We start from the raw sequence: 14,441 nt of genomic DNA on the forward strand, positions 1-14,441 counted from the left end.
AAAACATATTTTTATTTAAGTAATTGATATACATGCTGGGAGTTTTGGAGGGCTACATATAAACTGCAGGTTATCCTTCCATAATATAAGCTCTTACTTGAAAATTAGTTAAAATATTGTGTACAGGGATCAGTAATTTTTTCAGGTATGCACCCTCTTTTTTCATCCATTTTAATCCAAATTGGAGGGTTGGAAAAAATGATATCAAGGGGCCTAAGATCCTCTCTAACAGTGGGTAGTTTAAAAAAACTGAACAGAATTGATTGTGGGACAAAATCACATTTGATATGGGAAGAAGCTGGCAAAATATTTTTTTTTTTAAAAAAATGCCTGGGATCTGTCTGAGCACCATAGTGCAAAAGCTTCCAGAAACGTTTCCTCTTTTGATGGGAAAAATACTGGGCAATACAGGTAGTCCTCAACTTACAACCATCATTTACGAACCATTCAAAGTTATAACAGTATTGAAAAAAGCAACTTATGATTGTTTTTCACATTTACGACCGTTGCAGCAACTGGTACGTATTTATGACAGTTGCACTGTCCCGAGGTCATGTGATCACCATATATAACCTTCCCAATGCTTTCTGCCAATTAAAGTCAATGAGGGAAGCCAGATTCGCTTAACGATTGGATGATTCACTTAACAACTGTTTTTAAAAAGGTTGTAAAATGGGGCAAAATTGACTTGATTTGCTTAGCAACAGAAATTTTGGGCTGAATTGTGGTTGTAAGTCGAGGGCTACCTGTACATCAAAATTCTGTCTACCTTCCATTTTAAATGCCATGTCTTGATCACAGGACTCAGAGCAGAGCAGAGTCTGCAGTAGTTTGCCTTGCTTGCTCAATACTTCACGGTGCCTGTTTGTACAAATACACCAGTACATATAAATACATGCAGACACATGGGATGAGAGTTTATACACACACACATGTTCTCACTCTGTTAAATGGAAGAAAAATCAGAGGCCTCCTATAGGAGCTGCTGGTAAAAAAAAACTTGGAAAAATTTCAGAAGTGCTACTTTATGTCCTTTCCCTGCATTTTTAAAAATTGTTCCAAATTTTGTCAAATACTTGAGATCGGTGCATGAAATCTTGTGAGAGCTCTAGTATAATTATCAAGATATCATATGGTTTGGGGATCTTGGAAGATCTCTCTCTCTCTCTCTCTCTCTCTCTCTCTCTCTCTCTCTCTCTCTCTCTCTCTCTCTCTCTCTCTCTCACACACACACACACACACACACACACACACACACAAAATTGGTGTGTGCAGTTATTGCCAGGGCCTCATATATTAGATGTTTGAAAGATAGATTAATAAATAACAGTAGGGCAAAAAATTGTCACTCTCTAATCTTCTATTTCCTTTTCTCCTATCAAAATATATGTTTAGGACCGAGTTTATCCAGAACTGCAGAGATTCATGGCAATGTCTGATATGGCTTCATTATCTGTTAGTAAAGACACTCAGTGGGAGAAGGTGATTGCCAAAGCTGCTTCTATCAGAGATATATGCAAGCAAAGGTAAATGTTAGATTTTATATATTAAATTAACTTATGTTCTTCTTGGCTTGATAATATGTATTGTTTGTTCCTATTAGAATGTTAACTCTTCGTTTTTTTGGCAAGGGTTCAAGGCAAAAGGGTTTTGTACAATGTGATCAAAATTTTTGGAGCTGTTCTATTTATACCATAATTTTCATTCCTTCCTCCAACTTTTTTTCCTTTTTTTTCTTTAAACTGATGTAAGTTTATCTGTTCTAAAATTGTGCTGATTTTAGTTCTTTAATGCTCTTATGTGTACTTGCATTTTTTCTTTTGTGGAAAGGAAAAAAATAAAATAATGTATTTTTATACTGATGATAATGTTAGTAAGGAGTATGGCCTAAAAAAGGGACCATAACAGCTTAAGATCTAGGTGGTATAAAAACCTTGAACTGGCTAGCCATAGCGTATGTGTTACGATTCTATATCCTTGCTTCCCCAAACTTTATTTACTGAGCTTCAGGTTCATCTTTCCCAGGTTTATCATCTATCTCTGCTGCAAGAACATTTGGTTTGACCGTTGTGTATTTTAAAGGAATACAGTATCATAAATCCATCTGCTTTTTCACTGGATTCCTTCATCTCATTTCCTAGGCCAAATTGTTTTCAATTGATTCAAGCTGTTTCAAGATTTTCAGCATTTGTCTGAAAAATTGGTTAAGATCTATCCAAATCCTTAATGAATCTGTCATGTCGGGGAATGAAATCAATTTATTTCTTGCCTTTTCCACAAGTTGAGCTGTCACTATTATTGAACTTAATACAATAATGGTTTATTGAATAAGGTTCAATAGTCAAGCTTACATTTAGGTTAGACCACAGAAAAGTGGTTAGAGTCACCCATTATACTAAAGTTCATTTTTTTAAAACTGGATTCTCTAAAGAAACTACATAAATACAGAAGAAAATGTGAAAAAAGAATAAAGGAATATAATAAAGATGAATAAACTAAGAATTTTAAAATATCATGGAAGATTGTAGTTTTCCTGGCTCTAAGCATTTTTATGTTTTCTCTTATGGTAGAGATGGTGAATTATGCCCTTCTAGCTGCAATTAAACTTCAGATTCCAGCTACCCCATTCATAATGGCCAGGAATGGTAGATTAATAATATATGGATGGCCACAGATTCCTTTCCAGAGATAGAGTATGTATGTATGTATGTATGTATGTATGTATGTATGTATGTATTTTTTATCCCACCTTTATTGTTTTTACAAGGTGGCAAACATATCCAACACAGCTTCCTCCTATTTCCCTCGCAACAGCAACCCTGTGAAGTGAGTTGGGCTGAGAGAGAATGACTGGCCCAAGATCACCCAACTGGTTTACATGGCCAGCTTTCTAGCCTGGTGCCTTAAACCACTAGACCAAACTACTGCAGATCTTGACATAGCCATGCAATTATGTTCATTTTGTATAGTTCTATAATTACATGAAAACTTTGTTATCTTATTAGGCCTTACCAACATGGGGCAGATATGCTGGCTGCAATTTCTCAGGTACTGAATGAATGCACAAAACCCGACCAAGCCACTCCTGCTGCCTTAGTCTTACAAGGACTTCATGCACTTTGTCAAGCTGAGGTACAGTTTACTGAGTTCAGAGGGCTATTTTTCTCCTTTATCGTATCGCATGTTTTGTTCATCATTCCTTCTGGTAGTTGTTGGAATAAAATCCCATATTTCATTCCTATTAAATAAGATTCTATTTTCCTCATTCACTAATCTTCTAATAACTGAAAGTCTCTTTCAGTTACTGAAAGTTACTAGAGAGTTGTAGTCAAATTATATTTCAGTCATTGATGGATTGGCTCTGAAAAGTGTTGTTCTTGATATATACATTGCAATTGTGCCTTGAATTTATTTTGATTCTGGTTTTATGCTGATGTCCAAGGACCTATTTTCTCCCATGCTATTAGGGGGGAGTAGAACCTGAGACATTAATTACAGCAGTATTTAGGTTTCCTCAATTCTTTTGTTAGTTAGTAATATTAAATAGGTTTTGCAGAACAGCATCAAGTGGTATCTTTGTCTAAATATGGGAGAGAAGAGAATATAAGTGGAATGAGGAAAATATTCCTTAGGATTGTGACACTGTTGGTTATATGTCAATTAAGATGTTTGGATGTAAGCTGGGGGATCCTGTGGCATCTCATACTGTGGATAGTACAGTTGGAAACAAATCCAGGGGAATTCGGAATAATGAAATAGCATGATGCTGGGGCTATTCCTGCTCTTGATCATTATAGTTCTATAACTAGAACACACAAATGGAGAATGTATAAAAGTAATAGAAAGACTGTGGAGTAGGCACTGAATAGTTCAGGTCCATTGCAGTAGTAGAAGTCATTAACATTTTCATTGCACGTCCTAAATTATTGAATCCATTCAGAAATAGCAAGTTCAAAGCACCACACAGCCTCTCCCACTTCACATGTAGGCATAACTCTTTATTTTTTTGTATTTTGAAGACATCCAGTGTCTTCAATTTTTGAAGAGTTTTACTTAGAATTAGAACCATCAGTGAAACATTAAGGTACAATTAATTATGAGCTATAAAAGAAGAAAATGGAATATTAAAGTTTCCAGGAGCAGATAATATAATTAACTAATCCTCTGAAATAGCACAATTTTTGACAGTTAAAATACAAGAACTTAAATGAATTTTGTGAAAGTTTTAAAATATGGAATGGAAATATGGTGTGGAAAATAAAAAGCTGTTAGAAGAACTGCAGAGACAGTTTAACAGCCCCAGGGTATATCAGAAAACCTTTTTTCTTTTGCAGCCACCTACTAGTCTTTATAGTAGGCATACAGGAGAACAGCATCTAAATACAATTTTACATTAGATACCTCTGATATGAGAGAGAGAGAACTCAAATTTTAGGGAAGGAATTTAATGCAGAAACAAAAGTGCTTGAAGAGACATTTTTTGCAGTTGATGCTGAACTTTGAAAAACATCTTTGGGTCTTAAAATACTACAGTGCTGCTGGTGGTGATGGCCCTCAGGTGATGGGAGTGGGGTTTATTCTTCTTCTGGACTTAGCTTAGAAGTTGGTGGAGCAGTGCCTCAATCGTTAAGACGGTGAGCTTGTTGACTGGAAAGCAACCGGCAGCCCTGGTTCGAGACCTGTCATGCGATGGGGTGAGGTTCTGTCCTTGTCCCAGCTCCTGCCAACCTACCAATTCAAAGGCATGCAGATGTGAGTAGATAAATAGGTACCACTTGGGTGGGAAGGTAACAGCGCTTCGTGCTGGCCACATGGCTGTGGAAATGTCTTCGGACAGCATTGGTACAATGGCTTTGAAATGGAGATCAGCACTGATCCCTAGAGTTGACAATGACTAGCAAAGTAAAATCCGCAGGGACCCTTTTTTTACCTTTAAGTGGAAATAACAGGAACATTGGAAGAAAGAGACCAAAAAGAGAAGTTCTTTTTTTTTTTTAAAGGGAAACTAAAGCTGACTGATCTGGGCTCAGAAACCTGGTTAGTACTTGTATAGGAGTTACCCTGTTTCCCCCAAAATAAGACATCCCCTGATAATAAGCCCAATCGGGCTTTTGAGCTCATGGCAATAAGGCCAAGCACTTATTTCAGGGTTCAAAAAAATTTAAGACAGGGTCTTATTTTCAGGGAAACACGGTAATTAGAAAACAGTGGGGCTGTAAGGTATTTTAGGAAGTTTTAAAATATCCTGGGAGAAGAGAATGGCAAACTACATATGTACTATTGCCAAGAAAGCTGCATGGATATATCCCTGAAGTCACGCAAAATCACACTCATTTTGAGGGAAAGCATCTATTATAACTGATATATCGAATAAGTACCTTGGACTTCAAGAAAGCCTATTTTATTAAACTCAGAGCAGCATTCAGTGACCAGAGAAGCTAATTGGAAATGGAACTCAGAATTTTAAAAAGAAATACTAAAAACACAATTGTGAACAATTTCATTGGGAAAAAATATGAATGACAATAGAAACTAATGTGAAAGCCTAAAAGCTACCCAGAGTCATGTGTTGAGACGTTTCACAATACAAATGGAATGACTGACTGAATGAATAAATAAGTTTCTTAGTGTATATGTCTGAAAAGAAAGAGACCGATATAGGAGAATTGTGCTGTGCTTTGGATTAAGAGGCAAAAAGATGCTTTGAAGTATGTGTGGGGTCAGTTTGTCTGAGCCTCAGTCTCTTATCCTTGAGAAATGTTAGAGAATAGATGACATACTAGATAACTGAAAGAAGCAAAATGCCCATTTCTTCAAAAGGGAGTAAAAAGACCAGGAAGTCTGGCACAAATAGCTGGGAAGATTCCAGAGCTATCAATCTTGTAATATTCATTACAAAGTGTTTAGTAGAAGTTAGCACAGTTTTGTCAAGACTTGATCTTGCCAGACAATAATATCACATCATTACTTTCTTTTGGACAACTTCTTTAGTAGATTGTGACAATAGTATGGATTTAATATTCCTTAATATCAGTGAAGCTTTTTTTTTTTTTTTGCAAAATACCTCATGATGATTTTGTTGGCAAGTAAGTTAAATGTTAGTCAGATGGTATGATAATAGAATGGATACATAGCTAAAAATAACAAAACGAGATTTAACTTACTTAATTTAATTTACTTAGAAATCAAATGCACAGGTACAGGATGGGAAACATGCCATACATGTTGCTGCCCTCGAAGAGCATCTGGAAGCTTCAGCTGGTATAAAATTCATGTGCAGGCAGTTATATGCCCACTTATATCAGTTCACGTTACACCTCTGCTCTGTGAGTTGCATTAAAGTTTAGAGAAGGGTAGTGAAAAATGGTTAAGGAACTAGAAATGAAATCCTATGAAAAAAAATTAAACCCGTTGGACATGAGTCTTGAGTACACTTCTAATTTTTGAAAGGGTGTCATAGAAAAGATCAAGACTGTTCTCTATTATCTCAAAGTGGCTGATGAAAGAATAATAGTTTGAAATATGAGAAAGAAGATTTCAACTGAATGGAGAGAAGTAATCATAAAGGCCAATTACTCAGAGAGGTGGTGAGCCTCCCATCAGTGACTATGTTGCCACTGGAAAGCTTCTGTTGGAATTGGCTTTTTTCCCTCCCAGTTCTGTGGTTCAGTGATTGTACCATTTTTAAAAATGCCTTTAAAGGAGAACACCATAACAATCAACACCAGAAGTCAATCTTGAATCTGAATCTCACAGAATAACCTGCAACTTTTAACTGCTTTTTTAAACTGCAATGATTGTTCTGTACTAAAATACAATAGCTTGTATGAAATGCAAAACACTATTCATGAATCACTCATATTACTCCTGAGTATTTGGCTTGCTTTCAGGTAATTTATGAAGACAGCTAATTCTTTTTGGACATTTAAATGATATACCTCATAAATGATACTTACAGTATTCTTTGCTTTCCATGTCAGACCTGGAAAACATACAAAGTAGTCCTTGCCAGAACATATTTGTTAAGTCTTGGCAAATCTGTTTTTTGTACTAGAATAATTCAACAGAAGCCAGCATAGTTTATATGAGCCTTCATGTCCTGGTCTATAATAAGTTTCATGTGGGAACTATTAACAGGGAGGCTACGATCCAGAAGTGAAAAAGCTAAGTTTGTGTGGTGAGTGTGTGTTTATAGTCTTTTCTTCCCTGAAAGCAATTTTGTGTGGTTTATTCCTTGATCCTACATTTATCAGGCTTTGACCAGAGAGAGGACATACAGAAAAGCAAAATGAAGGGAAACTGACAGAACAGAATAATACAATGGGAACTATGATGATGACAAATTACATCACCTAGTGAATTTGACAACGAGAAGAAAATTGTTTCTTGGCCATTCTTAAAATAACTTCGCTATTAAAACCTGAAGAAATATATTTTTGTAGATTAAGGAAAAGCAGAAACTGAGTTTCTTTGGGTTGAAAAATCTTTTCCTTGGAGACTAACAACCTATTCTTATGAGATTTATTCCATATGCTTCCTGCTAGACACAGGTAAACGTAGTAAAACACAGAGATGCCATTTAAAAAAAGGCACAGGGACAACTTTATCATATTATTCAGGAACACCAATGATTCTGGATATTTTGAGGAAGAGAATATGTTTTCACAACAAAAGTTGATACAGACAACTTTTAATAATATGATTATAATTCATTTTTTAAAATACCAGGTATCAAATAGTCTTGAATTTGAATAAGAAAGTGAAATATGAGAATTAAAGCTTTTCAAGTGGTATTTTAAATGATTTTAAGAATTCAGGTACCAATAGACCATAACCTGAAATGACCCTTCAAAATGCCTCTTACATTTTTGGGGGGTGATAAGTAATAAACCAACTTCCTATACTTGTTATTAGTGGTATCCTTTTAGCTGTAACATGGCTGCCTTCCAAGTAATAAATTATTAGTTATCAATCTGTTCTTAGCTTATACATGCAGTTCAGGGGTGAAATCCAGCAGGTTCTGACAGGTTCTGGAGAACTGGTAGCAGAAATTTTGAGCAGTTCGGAGAACCGGTAGCGGAAATTTTGAGTAGTTCAGTGAACCGGCAAATACCATATCTGGCTGGCCCCAGAGTGGGGTGGGAATGAAGATTTTGCAATATCTTTCCCCCTGGAGTGGGGTGGGAATGGAGATTTTGCAATATCCTTCCCCTGCCACGCCCACTAAGCCACACCACACCCACCAAGCAACGCCCACAGAATCGATAGTAAAAAAATTTGTATTTCACCACTGATGCAGTTGTGCTTCTTCCACAATCTAGTACAGATAGTCCTCGACTTACAACCACTCATTTAGTGTGCCTTCAAAGATACAGCAGCAATGAAAAAAGTGATTTATGACCAGTTTTCACATTTACAACCATTGCAGCATCCCCTTGGTCATGTGATCAAAATTCGGGTGCTTGGCAATTGGAGTGCATTTGTGACCATTGCACTGCCCAGAGTCATGTGATCACCATTTGTAATCTTCCCATCCAACTTCCAACAAGCAAAGTCAAGGGGAAAGTCAGATTCGCTCTGAGGAAAAAAGCCCTTGTGGCCCAACCGGCAAGGCACAAATCTGAGTTGGTAAACTGTCAGTTAAGTGACAGATTCAAGGGAGAAGCAAGTGACAAGAGAAGAAATCCAAGGTCCAAACACAGTCAAGCAGGCTTTGCTTCATAGGTAAGAGCTGAATTTTAGATAAGTTTTCAGCACTGTCTACTGTAAGTGAGCACAATAAATAAGCTATGCTGAGATTCCATCCAGTACACAGCTGTAGAGCAGTCATACATGTAGTCCTCGATTTAAAACAAGTTGCTCAGCGACAGTCCAAAGTTTTGAGGAATCTACTTTTTGAGGGCTAGTTATGACCCTAAATCGAAGTTCCAAAAATCCACTCCAGTTAAGACCAAATGTCGGGCACTCAACAACATTTTTCATTACATTTTTATTAGTTTATAATATGACATACAAAGAGAATACAAAAGTAAATTGGAGGGAAGTTAGGGGAGGGAAAAGGGAAGTGGACAGTGGGGGAAAGCAAGGGCAAAAAGGAAAAAAAGGCATTGACTCCCAATTCCTTTGGTGCAGTAAAATAAGGCACTCAACAACATTGGTTGCATTCACAGTAGCTTGCGATGTTACAAGGTCACATGATGGTGTTTTATGATTGTTTTGCTAAAAACTGGCACTTTTGGTTTTGGGCAAAAATGTCCATAGCAAATCATTTACTTAACAAGTGTCACAAAAAAAAAAGAATGTAAACTTTGGTCTGTCACATGTCCAGCTTGTTTTACAGCCATTTACAGTTTAAGACTGTGATGGGCAGACTCCATTACAGTCATATGTCGAGGACTATCTCTATGATTATTCCAAGCCTCAAGAAGGAAAAAACCCTCACTGCATTAGTATTTGTACATTTTGACAAAGTGGTAGATCCCCTTCACAACATTTAGGTACCAAGGCTCAAGAAAATATTGTATAAGAGAACTTTGTTTGTGTTACAGGGCTTACAGGTTGTCTCCATCAGAATTTACTCTGAGCAGAATATAATTTCTCCTCCATCAGTTGGGTTAAAAACAAAAGGCAGCGTACACAGTATAGTTAACCAAAACACCTTAACAATTTCCAGTTACTCAAGGGATTTTTTTTTTTACTAAAGTTCATTATTTCTCGAGACCTGTTGACTTCAGTCTGGATTGTCTCTTCTTCCTTTCCTCTTTCTTTCCCTCCCTTTCTTCCTCCTCCTCCTCCTTGACATTTATACAATTATGAATGCCATTTTTAGGAATAATGGAATCACATCTAATTTGACTCTCAATTGAAGTATTCAGTTTTGGCTGAGGTCTGACAAGAATTAAGTCCTAATTTTTCCTCCCAACTTTCTGCAAAGTGATACAGAGTGGTCACATAGAAGAGGGGTTAGTATACTATAAAATACATTTCAGATCTTCATGCAAGTTAGAATAACTTCTGAAAGTACTTACTGCACTCATATAAACCCACTGTATTTTTTATTATCTTTGTTTCTAACAGAAAGGTGTATTAAATTTTATTTTTCTTTATGCAAATGGTTTCACTAACAGTGTACTCTTCTATTCATGTCCACTCTCAGCTTTGGCAAGGATAATTAAAGCATTTTCTGGTTGAAAGTATATATCAAATCAGCATGTTCTGTTGCACAGAAGCATAAAAAAAGACAGTGTCAATAGTCCTGAAATCTGTGACATTAAATCCTTGTTAGTTCTTAGAGATGGAAATGATCTATTCATGCTAAAACAACAATAAAGGAAGGAACAATAAGCACAAAGTTTAAAACAAACTTACAAAGACTGTTTGCACCCTCGGCCTTTGAACGCTGCCAGGAGTTACAAAGATGCTTTCTGATCAGCTATAGCTCCGTTGTGTCAGAACTAATAGGTGCCCCCATATTGAGGCACAAAACTGCTTTCATCTTCTGCAACTCCTAGAGGGTGTTGTGTTCTCAAATAACAGCAATGTACAATTGAGCAATAACTATCCAGACACTGGGCATTTCCTGGGGATTCATGACCGAGAGAAAGAGTTCACTGCAAGCCGTTTATTACCAGACAGAATTGGCTGCTCCCCCGGAAATGCACCATACTAAAATCGTTACTGTAGTGCTGTTATATTACCTTTGCATTTGTTTACATTTAAAAAAAATATTTTTTTTTCCCCAAAAAGATAAATTTGGTTTCTGTGTAACATGAGAACATTGACAATAACTGATTCTCAATATTGCTGCTATGTTTCATTATTCCAGAAAACATGTTTTGCAGAAAGTGCTAATTAAACATTTGAATTTGAAGTCAAGTGTGTTAAAATAAATTTTATTATAGAAATGTTTCAGTATGGATGAATATTTCCCTAAAGCTAGCCAGAATATATATGATTATATGCTTTAAATTGAGCATGGGTTTTTATATTACATTCCAAAGATATCTTAATAGTGTGGTGCTAAGATACTGCATTTCTGATTGGGTTCACTGTATACTGTTAACTCAGAATATTGTGTTTAACTTTAACTTTATCAGATAGGAATGTTTGTTCGCATATAAGGTTGCTTTATTAAAAAAGACACATTTTTCATGTGGTAACATACAATATATTCACCTTTTCCCAGGCCATAGTGTTTTATTTGAGACAATAATTACTGTACTGGTGCTATTGAAAAGAAGAATAGTAGAAACGTTTCCCTTGATGTAGAAAACAATTCAAGTGTAGATCAAAATTAGAGGCTACCTTATTGCTTTATAGAAAAAGATAATTAGTATACATTTACCAAAAAAACCAAATAAGGGGTACCCATGTTATAAAGCCATAGGCACAAAAATGTGCTTTTAAGAGTGCTGATAAAGTTGTAGAATATGGCACAGTTTTCTACTAATTTTTGCTAGCCCTTCACTTTGTAAGTCTATTAGACTATAACTTGTATAATTTCCAGTTGGTAGATTACTGCTTAGAGTAGTTGGGAATTTTCTGAGGTATGCTTCAATACATTCAGAAGGCATGGAGAAAAGTTGTACGGGTAGGCCAATACCATCAATTAAATAACATTGCTTGAAGAGCAATTACACTGGATGAACAGCAATTAAAAGAAGACCTCAAAGTTCTTTGATCTCATTATGTACTTAAAATGCTGGGAAAATTGTATGGTATTGTTCAAAAGTAAAATAGCATGTAATTCGATATATCTTGGTAATAGAAGAAGACCTGACTTCTTTCTCTAATTTTTGGGTCATAGTTACCTACAACCTGATTATGTCCTTTGACCTTTTAGTGCCTGTTTGTTACTGTCACTATGTTTATGATAGCATGCTTTATAATTATTTATTTGATTTGGTTTTACCATAGTTTCCTGCTTTTGTAGATTCCATTTTTCTACAAGTTCCTTAGGATAGTGAGTATAAATAAATACATATATAAATAAAATCCACTGCTTAAATCACCAGTGGATGAGGGCTGTAGTTCAATAACATCTAGAGCAGTGGTCCCCAACCTTTTTATCGCCGCGGCCCGCTGAGCGCGCGCAGGGGTGGGGGCACGGCCCAGGAGCTTTTGCGCACGGCCCATTGCGCACGGCCCAGGAGCCTTTGCGCTGCAGCGTTCATGTCCCCCGGCCGCTGCGCGGCCCGGTGCCAGGTACTCCACGGCCCGGCACCGGTCCGCGGACCGGGGGTTGGGGACCACTGATCTAGAGGGCTACTAATTATCATCCTTCCTCCAGATTATCAGTTTCAAGTTATTCCGACCCTGACCTGTTACCAGTTTGCTCTTTTTCTACCATTAAATGTTACCAACCCAGATTAACCTTTCCTTTACAATTCAGGATAAGACCAGTTGTTTTTTCTGTGAAGCTTGTTTCTTTACCATTATGGGTAGTCTTTGACTTATGACCCAATTATTAAACAACCTTTCAAATACTTATAAAAAAGACTACTTTCAACCTGTTCTCAAAGTTATGACTGCCTCTTTTGCAGAGGCCACATGATCACATTTTGGGCACTTGGCAGCCAGCTCACATTTTTAACTGGTTGCAGCATCCCATGGGCAGAGGACTACGATTTGTGATATTTTATGTTGGTTTCCAGCAAAAAGGACCCATTTAGAAGAAGAGATTCACTTAACCAAGCATACGATTCAGTTTATGATTGCAAGTGACTCATCATAAAAATGGTCATAAAATTGAATTCATCACGTGGTGCCTTATAACCGCAGTGATTTGCAACCAATGTGGTCATAAGTCAGGGGCTACCTGTAATATTCTTTTGTATAAAATAAATGTCTGGGAGAGACTCCACAGCTCTAAATTCAACTTTATGTTATAGCACAAAGTCATGACTATAAGGTAATACAGCATTTAAACCCACAATTTTTATCTTTACAATATGCAGAATTTAACTTATATAATGCTTTCTTTCTATGGAAATCAGATAAATGGGTATACATTTCAGAATATACTGTATCCTGTGCCTTGAATGAGGATATACATACAACCTGATTATTAGTATCTCGACTAATCTGAGATTCTTATTGGATAAAACTGAGATGGTTGTTAAAACTGTAATGCTGGAGTTTCAAAAATCATAATCTATCTTTAATCCATCCTGATCTATCTATCTTATTTTCTTTCTTTCTTTCTTTCTTTCTTTCTTTCTTTCTTTCTTTCTTTCTTTCTTTCTTTCTTTCTTTCTTTCTTTCTCCATTGATTTACTGTATCTCAACAAAATTCCAAGGGCATTTGGAAAAGATCAGCAGCTTTGAAGGCTAGGGAAATTTTGACTTTGTCTGTTATGAACAAGGGGAACCCAACCACCAGCAGAGAAGCCTGGCTGACTGGCTGCAAATCACGATTGGTGAATGAACCCCACTGAGTTGGAAATAATACCGTGACTCAAAGTATGATAATCATCAATGCTATTATACTATCTTGGTGAATATCTGTCTTGATTTAGGTTTTGATTTTTTTTAAAAAAAGCATTAATCTTTTTTTATGGTGTTTCAATTTAGAGGACACTGGGGGCCGGCGGCCAGATGTCACGCTTAAAGTTGCTCTGTGATAAGACGATAACTATGGTACATATTTTGAACTATAAATGTGTAAAACTGAGGAACTTTGTTGAGGAACATTTATGCCAGTGTTTAAGTAGAATGACTTCATTACAGTTTGTAGACTGGGAAATGGTTCTGGAGGAAGTTTCTTTCCAGATACTTTCCAGAATGAAAGTGCTCTAAGTGAGCAACTTTTTAAGATGCCAATTTAAATCTTTGAGACTGTATGCTGGAGAAAACTTAAATTTGTTTAAAATTAAAATTCTTTGAAAATTGAACTGTGTTAAGAATTAAGTTAATATATTTTACAGTATTATAAATTTAATATGTACATGCAGCATGTGTTTAATAATGTACTCATGCTATCACATTAAATAATGCAGTTCAAAAGGACAATTTAGAATAGCTGGCTGCATTTGGCCCTAACCTATTGACTGTGCATCTCTGCCCTAGAGAATATACAGTCCCTTTGAAAGCCATCACTGAGTGTAATGTTTTGTCGATACATTTATTATTTTGGAAAAAAGTCAACCTTTTAAGATACAGATTATTTGATTAGATGGTGCCGTCTAACTGAATATTCCAGTTTAATATCAGCACTCCTCAACAAACAATCAAACTCACTTTCTTATCCTCAGTTTTAAGAGAATTATTCCTTTTTCAACTTTTATGTAACAGTGGTATATCTTTTTAATGATGATGGTTAGCAAATATGTGAATTAAGTCTTACAGTATCTCTTCCGTCCCTTTATATAATTATTCAGATCTGAAGATCATATTAGGCATTTCCTCTGATAGTAAATTAATATTTTGGCTAATTGGAAAGT

At 36.2% G+C, this 14,441-nt stretch overlaps 1 protein-coding gene across 1 annotated transcript in view; it reads left to right on the plus strand.

Moving 5' to 3' along the window:
- The window catches only part of FOCAD (focadhesin), a 139,216-nt gene that overhangs the window by 43,723 nt on the left and 81,052 nt on the right, over positions 1-14,441 (plus strand). Inside the window, exons 14-15 of the mRNA XM_034410513.3 lie at positions 1,396-1,526; positions 3,006-3,132. Coding sequence (XP_034266404.2) covers positions 1,396-1,526; positions 3,006-3,132 — 258 coding nt within the window. The remainder of the gene's footprint in view (positions 1-1,395; positions 1,527-3,005; positions 3,133-14,441) is intronic.

The sequence above is a fragment of the Pantherophis guttatus genome, chromosome 2 (genome assembly GCF_059756535.1).
Source record: "Pantherophis guttatus breed Tessera chromosome 2, ASM5975653v1, whole genome shotgun sequence".
Classification (NCBI taxonomy): Eukaryota; Metazoa; Chordata; class Lepidosauria; order Squamata; family Colubridae; genus Pantherophis; species Pantherophis guttatus.